Genomic DNA, 14,830 nt, shown 5'->3' on the forward strand with positions numbered 1-14,830 from the left:
TTTCGTCAATTTATCAAAACGTGAACATGTCCCTTTAATTTACGCAACCACATTTTTCTTCGCCTGTTAAGCTTCCTTGTATGAAACCATTTCATTCCGCGGTTCATGAAGTTTTGCACTTTCGCTCAAATGGCTGATTAAGAAAAACGTAATAATAAAACGCACATGCACTTCATGACTGATCCACATGTTGCTAAATTATAAACTAGTGAACTAATACATTTACAAACAATTGAAGTGTAATAAATGTGTCTTAGTTTGGAATGGGTCAACTTCGTGTTTTTTTCCAACTAGTTCGTGTTTTTTCTATAAGTGATCTATCTAGGGATAAGATCTTTCGGTTTCTCAATTAGGTGTTGAATTAGCACATCAGAAGGTACCATGTTTTTATAAAACTTATTATTCTCCCGATCTAATTAAATAGTTACGCTTACTTTCTCAGATAAGGACTTATTCACGCTATTTTAGAAATTGCATTGTTTTAATATGGGCTGGTGAATTCTCAATTTAGACGTTAGTCCTTTACTAAGGATTTGCCCTACCTTTATAAGGGCTCATAACTTCCTCCTACTAACTTGCTATAACCGAATAAGAGTGAACACGATCCTATATAGAAACATGTTATTCATTTTCTGAACACGATACTGCCATAAATAAGGAAATCGGACCACCGCAAAACTTATATACTTTACCCGAGTTGTAGTTGCAACATCGTCAACGGTTGCTTTAACTATTGCGGTAGCTCAAAGCGAGTTATTTTCAACGTTGCTTTTCGTAATTTAGTTGACAATATGTTGTCCTTTAAGTGTTTGGTTCTTTTTCTCATCGCTGAAGGTACGTTACGTCTTTTTGTTTTTAAAAACAATCATACTGCTTAAATAAACTTGGTTTATTTTATTGGTGTTGGGTTTTCTCGTTGTTAAGTGGTCAGAGTGCATTAAAATTGTGTGATCTTATTTTTATTTAAATAGACTAAGTAAACAAGCGTACATAACACAATGCTTACGAAATTTAATATACCAGACTAAATATAAAAAAAAGTTAAAAAACTTAAATTACTTTTATTATGACTGGTCCTCTTTTTAAGGCGTTTACTTTTTTTCTGTGGATAATCGCATTTAAAACTAATATCTGTATCTCATACTATTCAATACCTCAATGAACAAAGCAGATCATAACTGTTATTGTCATATAAAACAATAAATGTGTATAATGATGTACAAACCAGTAATTGAACAGAACAGAACAAATGGTTCATACGTTTATAAATTAATTTAATGGCCGTTATGACCAATAACAATGCACGAGTTAACAATATAAACGGTATTTCTGACGAGAAGCAGATTTAAAGAATCGAGGATTGGATAAAAACTCATTTATATTGTAAGATACGTTGTTTGTTAACATAATGATTATAGAGTATATAATAGTATAGTATAGAGTAATAGTATGATTTTTGACTGTGATATCATTTACAAAATACTCGGTCAAGTCACTTACTACGTGAAGTTTTGTGAATATGTCAACACAACCAAATACACAATTTTGATATAAATTGCTAATGCAAAAGTTATCTCTAACCTCATTTTTTGCAAGTTCAGTTGATCGAAATCAATCTGTCTGAAATTCATTTCATCCACTATGCTGTATACATATGACTTTTTTGCTCCGCACCTCCCCCCCCCCCCCCCCCCCCCCTCCCCCCGTCATTCTTAAAATAGACAGTATTTGATGTTAACAAACAGCATTCTCTGTATTAAAAACAGCATAATATCGGCTCTTCTTTTTAAATCATTGGATTTGCACTAAAATTAACGATAGGTCCAATGTACTTTCCGTGAGCCTAATAGCAATTTCGTTGTTTCTCGTAAAACAATTAAAAATGAGTATCGCAATACGTATTATTTTGATAATGATCACGCCAAAATATGGTTTTGCTTGTGAAGACAATTATAGCCGGCGAAAAGAAATTTCAGAGCTATGCAGCAATTGAATAATCTTAAAAACAAGCTTCGAAATAGCATCTTCATCGTAAAACGTGTCTAAAAGTTAACGATGTTCGTACCCATTGTTATAATTTTTAGTAGAAACAAACAACATACTTGGCCTTCCAAATAAAAATTTTTGCTCGAGTATAAAGTATGCAGAATATTGAATAGCACAATGATCAACATACCAGGTGCGTATTGCAGTATAGAGCTAGCGAAAAAATACCAAAATGCAACAAGGAAGTTGACACATAAAGTGCTTAAATAAATTGTTTACTCTAATGTTATTCCTTTACCAAGTGGTTAACAAAATGATCTGAGTACATACATTTAAAAGTAATTTTCACAATAAAAGTTTCATTTTTTTCATAGATTCAACAAAGAATGAATGCCGTATATTCAAACTAGAAAAAATAACGCTCCTGACTAAGATTTGTTTTTAAATATCGGTTTGAATATGAAAACTTTTCAATTAAATTCCCTACACAAATTGCTTGTGACGCCTTTCATCAACAATTTGGAAATACCTGATATATTAACGTAGTGTTTTATGTACGCTGCACATCTAGAAGTCTGCGTGGTGCAATGATATAGCGTTAGATTTCGCTTTTAAAGGCCTTGATTTGGACATTTTCAGGCAAACTTTTCATTTCAACTTTCATTCTAACTATTTGTTATAATTGCAAAATAATTCTGATCTTATTAGTTTGGTGTTAAATACATTTAATGGTATGTTTCATAAATAATACGAAAATATGAGAACAAGTCACTTTTGACAGGTACTGGAATGGAATGCCGCTTATGTACAAAACATAATACAAATATTGAAAATATTGTGACTATTTCTTCTGTAATGAAACTGTATACATTTGGTTTTATAATTATAAATTCAAGGAATGCAGCAATAAATACATACTTTGTATGCCTCTTTAAAACGCTAAAATTATCTCTAAAATGTTTGAAATACCTTTTCTTGCGACGCATCGCTGTATAATTCATTTGCGGCTCACTGTTGTAAAATTCCGTTGTGGCGCATCGCTGTATACATGTGTACATGTAACTCATTTGAGGCGCATCGCTGCATAATTCATTTTCAGCGCATCGCTGTATAACTCATTTTACGGCGCATCGCTGTATAATTCCTCTGTGACACATCGCTTTAGAACTTATGCGGCCTATCGCTGTATAATTTCTTTGTGACGCATCGCTGTATAGAATATTTGCGGCGCATCGCTGTATAATTCCTTTGCCTCGCATCGCTGTATTACTCAGTTGTGGCACATCGCTGTTTAATTCATTTTCCGCGCATCGCTATATAATTCCTTTGTGACGCATTGCTGTATACTAGTAACACATTTGCGGCGCATCGCTGTATCACAGGTGGTTAGCGTGTGGCTATGCTATTAATTAGTGAAAACATCATTTTGAATGATAAATAATCATATAATAACGAAAAATTAACTTTTCTGAAAAAAAATATTTCACTATCAAATATATATATAACAAGGTATGCAACTCAAAATCAGCCCAAAACGGGGTGCATCGCTTTGAACAGCCATATCTTCATCAATTTTGCAGCGATTTTCACGATCTTGGTCTTATTCAACGCAGAAATGAATTTCCTTTCTGGAAATGTATATGTCTTGCAATATTTTTACAAATGCTGGGTCAACTTTTAAGAAATAACACGATACACAACACGCATGACCCAGTTGACAGTGATCATGTATTCTTTATGAATGAAATCTCCAGTTGTAAAGACACACCTCCGCATTGGACCAATGAAATCACTCGTATGTTTAAAATGTCAGTTAGTTGAAATGTATGTAAACAAAGGTTTCAAACGGCGCTGGACAGTTAGTCTTGATGCAGAATGTAACGACAAGAACGGTAATAATGTTTTTTCATACGTTTTATTGAATTATGGTATCGAACTACATGAACTTTATAGGGAAGTTGCCCTTTACTCCGTGAAGATTTCAGTCTTAAAGACAGCATGATCACTGTCAACTGGGTCATGCGTGTTGTGTATCGTGTTATTTCTTAAAAGTTGACCCAGCATTTGTAAAAATATTGCAAGACATATACATTTCCAGAAAGGAAATTCATTTCTGCGTTGAATAAGACCGAAATCGTGAAAATCGGTGCAAAATTGATGGAGATATTGCTGTTCAAAGCGATGCACCCCGTTTTGGGCTGATTTTGAGTTGCATACCTTGTTATATATATATTTGATAGTGAAATATTTTTTTTCAGAAAAGTTAATTTTTCGTTATAATATGATTATTTATCATTCAAAATGATGTTTTCACTAATTAATATTATAGCCACACGCTAACCACCTGTGCGCTGTATAATTTCTTTGCGGCATAACGTTGTATATCTTATATACCGGGTCTCGCTTTGTTACCCATTTGCGGCGCACCGTTGTATAACTAATTTGCTGTGCGTCTCTGTATAACTCAATTGCGGGGAATCGCTGTATAACACGTTTACTGCTTATCGCTGTATAAGCAAATTGCTGCACAACCCAACACTTCGCCAATATAACGCATTTGATGGAAACAAGAACGGTTGTTTCCTATTTGCGATTTGTCACAAACGCATAACGCGATAAATTTACATGAATATTTTATTGATTTCAAAACGATTTGGTTCTTTAACCCGTTTGCAGAACACAATCGGGCATTGCGCATACAACATTGTAGTTAATCGCCGCCTCGCCCGTACAAACGTCCCTTTATGCAACGATTGTTTTTCCAGTAAAATGACATTTAAATATATGTCGTGCTTTGTACGTATGTTTGTTTGCATGTTTGCATGTGTTCCCGTGTGCGTGTTTTTTTTCCATAGGTAGTTACAGTAAAAATTAAAGTAGAACTGGTAATGCATACTTTTCCAAAATTTGTTTTTTCCAGTTTCTGCTGAAATCTGTGCATCAATGGGCAGACACACGTTTTGCAATTCCGGAACATACTGTTGTCATAATAACACTCAATGTTGGTAAGTATGTCTCATAATCATTATCATTCTCTTCAATCAATCAGCATAATCCTCCTCGTCCATCATCATATCGCCATCATCGTCATCGTCATCAACATCGTCGTCATCGTCGTCATCAACATCATCAACATCATCATCATCATCATCATCATCATCATCATCATCATCATCATCATCATCATCATCATCATCATCATCATCATCATCATCATCATCATCATCATCATCATCATCACCATCATCATCATCATCATCATCATCATCATCACCACCACCACCACCACCACAATCATCATCATCACCATCATCATCATCATCATCATCATCATCATCATCATCATCATCATGTCCAGTTTGCTATGAATAACAAAGTGTAACTTCTATTTTCTTTTGCAAAGTATCGTTGTTTGATGTTCAATTTACAAGACGCAATTAGTTTTTTAAAAAACCCGCGTCATGCGAAAATTGGTTTTATTTAATATGCTGCTAGCGTAGCTCCGGCCCATCCTGCGCATTCGCGCAGTCTTGTCAAGATATGCATACTGAGGAGGACAATATGGAGATATCGCAAAACCTTGCGTGCTTTTTTGACGATGCTGGAACAGCAGCGTCCAAGGTTTGAATACCGGTAAAAAAAATCTTCACAATGGCGCCCTATGTAAAAGACCGAGCCAGTCCGATTGAGATAACTCGATTTTTCAGTTACTTCCCTTGGCATTCGCCACTGCGTAGGAGATTGCTCGTTGATTTTCATTGATAACATTCTCCTAGCAGAGTTGTCGTTCGTGTTGATAAAGGGTAATATTAATAGAACAGCATATCCTGGGGAAACAGATTCAATAAGTGTATCAGAACGTTAATTTCAAATTAGTAATTTTACATCCATTTTATTTTTATGGACCAATGAAACAACCATATATTTTCTCTATTTTGTTTGATATTTGTTCTCGATTTAGTAAATAAATTGCGAATAAAAACATGTAAAATTAACTTTTTACGTGATCACAAAACTAAAGAATGCGAACGATTTCGATCCTGCAAATTGTAAACGCGGCACTGCTATGATATATATAGATAAAACAACATGTCTTTGCGTAATCCGTCCCGCTAGCGCAGTGGTAAGGACGTTCGCTTTTTCACCTTTACGACACCGGTTCGATTCCCGCTCCCGGCGCAATGTTATGTTTTGTATGTTTTGTGGTCACCATTCCTGACAGTTGTTTTTTTCCGGAAAATCTCCCCCCCCCCCCCCGCAGCATTTGACCATATAAAAAATTAAAAAAACAAATAGCTGGAAATTGCAGCTTTCATTCAAAATTCGTCCCAACTGTCGTCAATCTAATCTTATTAGGTAGGAGTGCTGGACACACTCCGGGTCCCAACATTATGCAGCCTCAGCGCGGAGGTAACTCATTACCTTGAAAAAACACAAATACACACACTGGGTGCAGCCTAGGCGCGTATAGACTCAAACAAGGCAACAAACTCAAGTGCGGGCACAATCATTTAAAATTTACATATTGAATACGATATTCTAACAGAAATTACACAACCACCTAAGTGTACATACCATGCTTGATATTTCGTTCGATTGTTAGATTTCAGCATATACATGTATATGGTCATTTCGCTATCAGTTAACTTATCCATATGTTCGTGAGCGAACTCGGATAGTCAAGCGCTCATACGATTGAGCTCACATGGTCCGGCTAGGTGCTCATACCTACTTTCGAGAATCATCATGAATGTATTGCCATACTTAATGAACAAGAATGTGACCCGCCTCCCAGTTTCGCTCAATGGGTCAAGTTACCCACGGGTACTACTTCCCCGTACCCCTAAACTTTTTTCGTACCAAAAATGTTTCGTACGCAAATTTTTTTCATACTAAATTTTTTTTCGTACCCAAAATTTTCGTACCCAAATTTTTTATCGTACCCAAATGTTCGTATCAACAAACACAATTGTGGTGATATAGATAAACTTAAATTGATGTTTTATATCCATCCTCTTCAAAAGCATCGTCACACCAGTACTGCCAGTACTTTGATTTTATAGCGGAATACATAGTCCCTGGCCAGATTGCGCAAGTGCGCAGGCTGGGCTTAAACTACGCTGGCCGCATATGCCATAAGCACAATGTTTGCATGACGCGGATGTAACAGTGTTATTTTAATGTGTGGAAAGAAAGCTGCGTTCTGATAAAATATTAACCACCTGTTTCGATGACGAAGAAATAAGTTCATAATAATCCATTAGATGACACGTATGGTTTGATCTCGCGTAGTAAACTTTTATCTATGAACACTATTTTGTCGTTTAATATACCGGTACGAGCACTTCATAACAAACATTTCATTTCGTGGATATGCTAGTTTTAAGTGAAAAAAGAACACTTTAATACTTTAAACCTTTAATAACATAGAAAGTAATTGTTACCTTTATTTCAAAGTCAGGATATACGCCTATATATATTTTTAAAGATAATTCTTGTTGCGATTGAACTTATTGCGTCGATCGAGTATTTACGATTTCCGAGATTGACCGAATGGTTACGATTGAGCTTACCTAGATTGACCAATTGATTATGTAACTGAGTTGCTGAGATTGAATGAATGGTTACGATTGATTTTACCGAGATTTACCGAGTGGTGACAATTACTATTGCAGCTCCGCCTTGCGCGCATTCTATACATAGATGGTGCCGTCACTACGTTATTGTCACTAAGACCGGTGTGTACACAATGCCTTGAGCGCAGAGTATGGCAAGCGGTTCGACGCATAATCCCAAGAAACTAGGTTCTCATGAAAACTTTGGTTTTCAAATGAGAACCTAGGTTCTTGTGAAAACCTAGGATACCAAACAAGAACTTAAGTTCTCAGAATGAGAACCTAGGTTCTAATGAGAACCGAGGTTCTCATGAGAACCTAAGTTCTATGTGTCTATGAGAACCTAGGTGCTCATGAAAAACCTAGTTTCTCACGAGAACCTAGGTTCTCAAGCGTAAACTAAGGTTTTCAAATGACAACCTAGGTTCTCATGAAAACCTAGGTTCTCATGAGAAACCTGGTTTCTTGGGATTTCATAAACCAAGTTTCTCATGAGAACCTAGTTTCTTGGGATTATGTGTCGAACCGCTTGCCATAATTAACCTCCAGTTGTCTCCCATTGATGGTACACGCTGGCGGCATATGTGTAAAATTATAAGAAATAGGCGTGAAACCGTGAATGTTACTCCCCAAGAACATTTTTTGAACAATGTTCAGACAATGCTTAGTAATATTCTACGAAACTTGTAGGAAACTTTTTGAGGAATGAAATTAGTAAAGTAATCGGTCGACATTGGTCTGAACACGTTAATAAAAAATTAAACTGTTTATGAAATACATCTTTAATTGTAAATATTATTTTGAGACTAAATATTGAAACAAATTCAGATCAATCGTTACACAATACATTGTTACAGCATTAAATGAGTTTCAGATATTCAGTTCCCTTGTTCGGGCCTCAAACGACTGTACGGTACAGTTTTCTATTTTAAGTATGTCTGTGATATAAAGCAATCATTATGGTATAAATAAAAGTTTTATCTCTATTGATAATGTGTAATAATGTATAATTCAATCGTAAGATATCGGCAACACTGCAAGAAAAACGTATGCACTAAAGACTTTGCAAACATATTTCAATAACTTTAGATATCTGCAAAAATAAAGTTCTTAACGGCGTGTTTTCATTCTGTCCAGCCCGTGTGTAATCATATGTGAACCCCATTGATCCTGCGCCCTGAATAATATGTGTCCCGTATTCCAAACGAGCAAGTTTACGCGTAATTCTCAAAACCTAGGTTCTCTGAGAACCTAGGTTCTCAAAGAACCTAGGTTCTCAGAGAACCTTGGTTTTCATAGAACATAGGTTCTCAGAGAGAACCTATGGTTCCCAAATTAAAACCACGGATATGGCAAGCATTTCGACGCATAATACCAAGAAACTAGGTTCTCATGAAAACCTAGGTTCTCATTTGAAAACTTGGGTTCTTGAAGCCATGTGCAATCTTCAAGCGAGAACCTAGATTCTCATTCTGAGAACCTAGGTTCTCATGAGAAACCTAGTTTCTTGGGATTATGCGTCGATTCGCTTGCCATAAACCGCTTGCCATAGCAGAGGTCATTGTGGGTATTGTGATCGGCATCGTTGTCAACATCAGCTTGGCGATATTGACCGAATGGTTACGATTAGGCTAACCGAGATTGAACAAATGATCACGACTGAGCTAACTAAATTGGACCGAATGGTTACGATTGTTGACAATTATTTTTGCAGCTCCGACCTGGACACATGGAGAATTGTGGGTATTGTGATCGGCATCGTTGTAAACATCACTGGATGCGTGGTCATCTGTGTCTGCTGTTACCGCCGCCGTGCTTCTCCTGGACAGGTGCTGCAACCCAACGCCGGTACTCAGATGGGTATGTAATATTTAAAATTAAAGAGAACTTGTAAAAGAACTCTGTAATTAAAGACGTTATTTGGAACAAGCAACTATGAAGGAAATAAAAGCAAATTAAAATGACATGAATTATAATAACCAAACGTAAATAAATACATATGTCTAGAGTTGGTACATATATCGGTCTTACGACAATCTTTTTCTTTCTTTCTGTCCTCTTTTCGGGCCGCCAAGCTTTTTTTCGATTAAGTCTATTCTTTTCAACCGATCCGTACAATTTTTGCCTTCAATCGATTTTAGTACTCAATACACAGTACTGTCCCATTGTATTGTAGTTATATCAAGCGTCAATCAACAGAACACTTCCGTTGCCGCCCCAAGGTACCCCGCGCAATATCCGGCGCAGTATCCGTACCCTGCCTACCCGAAGGGACAGCAGCAGCCGTCGACGCAATATCCGGCGGCATATCCTCCACTCGCTCACAGTTATGGGCAACCGAGCACGGATCAAGCCGTTCCGCCGGCACTCTCGGCGAAGATGCGATAAACCGATGAGATTGTGAGTTCCCACGCCAGCACATACGGGATGACGACACGTGAAATTGACATAATGGGATCATTATACACATGTATGCTGCACATTGTTGTTAGAGAATTGTTATGCGTTAATTAACATGCATAAAGGATACATTATGCTAAATAATCGATAAAGCTCTTCTCCCTAAAAATAACATCATATTTCTACTCGAAGGCATGTTTTACACTTTAGACTGTTGTTCTCGTTTTATTTTTTTGGACATATTGATAGGGCAAGCATAGATTTTTAGTACTAAACCCATGGCATATGATAACGTTAGAGATTATAATAAAAAGCACCTGGCATATAATTAAGTTAGAGAATAATCATAATATAAAAAGCACATGACATATGATAAAGTTAGAGATTATAATAAAAAAAGCACCTGGCATATGATAAAGTAAGAGAATATAATTAAACAGGGAGTGGCATATGATAAAGTAAGAGATATTAATCAAAAAGCACCTGGCATATGATAAAGATAGAGATCATAATAAAAAAAGCACTGAAAAAAAGTTACATTCCACTAAAAACGGTAATAAAGGAGGTGCAAAAAGACGATTTAGATTTGTGTGGATTCCTTTCTTGGATTGAACAATAGATATATTTTGTATTACTTTAATCGGTAAAGCTTAAAATTCCCTTTAAGAAAAAGTATAGTTATGGGGGGGGGTCTCTATGTGCAAAATTCAGCGTTTTCGCTTAAAGTTGTCGCTTTTACATTGAATTACTTGTATAGATGGGAAATGTTTAAGTATATTGTGACCTAAAGTAAATTTGATTCGCTGACATTATTTTCTTTGACAGTTTGTCATCACTATGAATGTTTTTTGCGCATTACCGGGATTATATGAAGTTATTATATGTGATTATACTTTTTGAATTGCACGCGACACAAAAAAAGAGGCAGACGGTCGAACGACAAAACTTTATCTCCGTGTGCATTTTGTAAAAAAGATTTGTGCATGTATTGCATTCCACTATATCGAGTGTAATACCTGTTTCATGTATTGCAGTCCACTATATCGAGTGTAATATCTGTTTTTTTGTCTTTTTCGTGAAACAAATGCAAACAATTGGACTATTAAATACCTGATTGGGTTTATTCTTGCAACAGATGCAAACAATTCGACTATTCAATACCTGATTTGGCATTAATGGGATATTTCTAAATGGACACAAAATACGGCTTTGCCCATGCGCATTATTAATAACTGCACTGTATATAGTGTCAACAGCGCAAATAATACAACACGTGAGCTGATACCACATATGACCTCAGTTTAAAACAACCAATATACGCCTATTTTGCCCTTGAAATCCCAACCCAGGCTCGGCAAGACCGGACAGCACTTTTGGCCAAATACGACCCATTTGGTTGTGGGCTTCCAGTTACTGGTGTTTCTCGTTTGGAGCTTATGGCAGAAGCATCTGCTATTGTTCCTTACAACAAGCTGCCTGTTCTGACTTAACCACACATGCCGCTCGACATTTTCCAGAATGTGCAATGAAGCCCCTGCAACCAACGTCCACTGAGTAGTTGAGCAGTTCCATGTTCGCCAGCCTTGTTGGCACTGTTCCAGGAGGTCCTCGTACTTTCCCCTGTTTAGTTCAAGGTTTGCCAGCCTTGTAGTTGGCACTGTTCCAGTAGGTCCTCGTACTTTCCCCTGTTTAGTTCAAGGTTTGTCAGCCTTGTAGTTGGCACGTTCCAGGAGATCCTCGTACTTTCCCATGTTTAGTTCAAGGTTTGCCAGCATTGTAGTTGGCACTGTTCAAGGAGGTCCTCGTACTTTCCGATGTTTAGTTCAAGGTTTGCCAGCCTTGTAGTTGGCACTGTTCAAGGAGGTCCTCGTACTTTCCCCTGTTTTGTTCAAGGTTTGGCAGGCTTGTTGTTGGCACTGTTCAAGGAGGTCCTCGTACTTTTCCCTGTTTAGTTCGTTGTCTTGCGCAAATATGTCTTTACATGCTACAGTAAATTTCACAATGGTAATCTTCTCCCACCCACCCTGTAGAAATGATGCCAATATCTCTGGTTTCCGAGTTGTTAGAACTATGTGCGGAAACGTAAGTCTCTAGTTGCGATCAATTCTTATTAAACAAGAGCTGTCTCCATCGGAAGACATTTGCCTCCGAAAAACGCTTTTTCAAAACCTAAACGAAATTTTTCGATTATTCAAGGGCCGTAACTCAGGAGTGTCAGAGTAAATTTGGCTGATTATGTAATTTGACGTAGATCTTAATGCCTTACACATTTTCATGAAGTTTGGTGACGATCCGATAACAATTACTTGAGTAATCGAGCGTAAACGCATTTTTATGAAAATTAAAGGGTCGTAACTCAGAGGTACCTGGGTAAATTTGGCTGATTATCGAACTTAACCCAGATTTTATTGCCTTACACATTTTTATGAAGTTTGGTAAAGATCCGATGGCAATTGCTTGAGTTATTGAGCAGAAACGAGAAAAAAAACTCATTTTTTATTATTCAAGGGCCGTAACTCAGGAGTGTCTTTTGTCAATTTGGCTGATTATCGAACTTGACCTAGATCATATGACCTTACACATTTTCATGAAAAGTGGCGAAGATCCTATGACATTTGCTCGAGTTATTGAGCGGAAACGAGAAAAGAAAAACAATTTTTCGATGATTCAAGTGCCGTAACTCAAGAGTGTCAGGTTTATTTTGTCTGATTATCGAACTTGACCTAGATGTTATTGCCTTTCACATTTTCATGAAGTATTGTGAGGATTCAATGGCAATTGCTGGAGTTATTGAGCGAAAACGAGAAGAAAAAAACGCAATTTTTCGATAATTCAAGAGTCGTAACTTAGGAGTGTCTGGGTCAATTTGGCCGATTATCGAATTTGACCTAGATGTTATTGCATTACACATTTTAATGAAGAGTGGCGAAGATCCTATGACATTTGCTCGACTTATTGAGTGGAAACGAGAAAAAAACAATTTTACGATGATTCAAGGGCCGTAACTCAGGAGTGTCTGGGTCAATTTGGCCGATTATCGAACTTGACCTAGATTTTATTGCCTAACACATTTTCATGAAGTTTCGTGAAGGGTTATTGAGCGAGAAAAAAAATTACGATGATTAAAGGGTCGTAACTTAGGAGTGTCTTGGTCAATTTGGCCGATTATCGAACTTGACCTTGATGTTATTGCCTTACACATTTTCATGAAGTTTGGTGAAGATCAGATAACAATTGCTTGACTTATTAGGCGGAAACTAATCCGGACGGAAAGACGGACTAACTAACTAACGGACGGTGCGATTTTAATATGCCCCCAAAACCTATGTTCTGGGGGCATACAAGTATTGTATTAAATTGCGCGAAAAATACTATTGCCCCCGTTTTGAAGTAAAGTTGTATATTGGAATATTGGATACACCATCTTCCGTCAATCAGTACTTCTCTCTGTTCTTGCGGTAACACGAACTAATACTTTTTAACTGTTAAACGTACAGCATTTATAAACTTTGAAATCTTGATATCTTTAGGTTAGGAACCGTGGTCTAGTGGTAGGATGCTTGTTATGGGATCGGAAGGTATCTGGTTCGAAACCCGCTCGAGGCACTGATTTTTTCTGAGTCAAACATTAATTCCACGCTTTCTCCTCTCCTTTTAAATGGGTATGCACTTTTTTAAATTTAGAATTAACTTTTTTTGTTTCGATTTCGCTTACATGACTATAACAAATTTTGACATTTAAGGGTGACTAATGTAACAAGCTTTTTTTAAATATTGTCGTTGCAAAACAATCTTTGTAAACAAGTACAATATGTCTAGTTATTATGCGTATCTCTCTTTACGGGAAAATATTCGAATATGTCCCAGTAATTGTTTATAAATAAACTGACATCTTCCCAACAGGCATTATTTTTGTATTCATGTGGACACGATATTTAGCATTATCTCGATGAAACTTTGTCAGAATGTTAACCTTGCCAATATCATGGCCAAGTTCTAGTTTGGGTCAGATTTAGCAAAACAACTATGTTGTGATGTGAAATCATAGAAAAGAACCCTATAAACCATGTAAACGCCTCATGATAACTTACGTTTAAATGTTCGTCTTGACCATACTTTGGCAAAGTTCAAAACTGGGTCATGCGCACTCAATGAAAAGTTACCGAGTCTAATCTTCGAATATGGTTTGACCTTATATTCAGATGAGCGCCTAAGGTCCACCATGACCCTCTTGGGTAAATAAATGCACCTATTTGTATTCCCGTTTGTAAAGACACACTGATACTTCATATAGAATGATGTCATGTATAAACAAAATGCAACACGGGCTATAATGGCATAAAACTGTTTTTAGAAAAGATAAATACATTTTAAATACATAAAAACAGGTCCTCTAGCGCGATTCTATAGCCCGGTTCAGTTGAACACGGTCAAGGTCTATTTCAAGCAAGCGATAAAAATCATTACATGTGAAATTAGAGCAGACCTAATTAACTCTAGTCTATTGTAACCCGGCGGAAAATTATACGTCTAGGCTACACGAATTTTATGCAATGATAATCGGGAAAAAAACAACCTTATTAATCAATCATGCAATAATTTTTTAAAGTTAAGTTTATAGCAGGTATATTAAGGAGCCTTGCTTAACACAGTTTTTGTATTTTGCCAATTTACTTACCGGTAAGTGCATTTATGCTATAAAATTGGAACGGAAACTTTGACACGTTATGATTTCGTATTAATTGTAATCTTATTTCTTTGTAGATATTATAACATAGATGAACTTAGTATCAAAATGAAGAATATCCAATTGATTAATGAGTTATTTT

At 36.6% G+C, this 14,830-nt stretch overlaps 1 protein-coding gene across 1 annotated transcript; it reads left to right on the forward strand.

Annotated features, from left to right (window-relative positions):
- Nucleotides 1-693: 693 nt before the first annotated feature.
- On the forward strand, nucleotides 694-10,800 carry LOC127835437 (cysteine and tyrosine-rich protein 1-like). The gene is made up of 4 exons (XM_052361873.1): nucleotides 694-834; nucleotides 4,907-4,991; nucleotides 9,316-9,461; nucleotides 9,778-10,800. Exons 1-4 carry the CDS (start codon nucleotides 792-794, stop codon nucleotides 9,987-9,989), a joined length of 486 nt encoding a protein of 161 aa, XP_052217833.1. The 5' UTR covers nucleotides 694-791; the 3' UTR covers nucleotides 9,990-10,800.
- Nucleotides 10,801-14,830: the final 4,030 nt, after the last annotated feature.

This window comes from Dreissena polymorpha, chromosome 6 (assembly GCF_020536995.1).
Source record: "Dreissena polymorpha isolate Duluth1 chromosome 6, UMN_Dpol_1.0, whole genome shotgun sequence".
Taxonomy (NCBI): Eukaryota; Metazoa; Mollusca; class Bivalvia; order Myida; family Dreissenidae; genus Dreissena; species Dreissena polymorpha.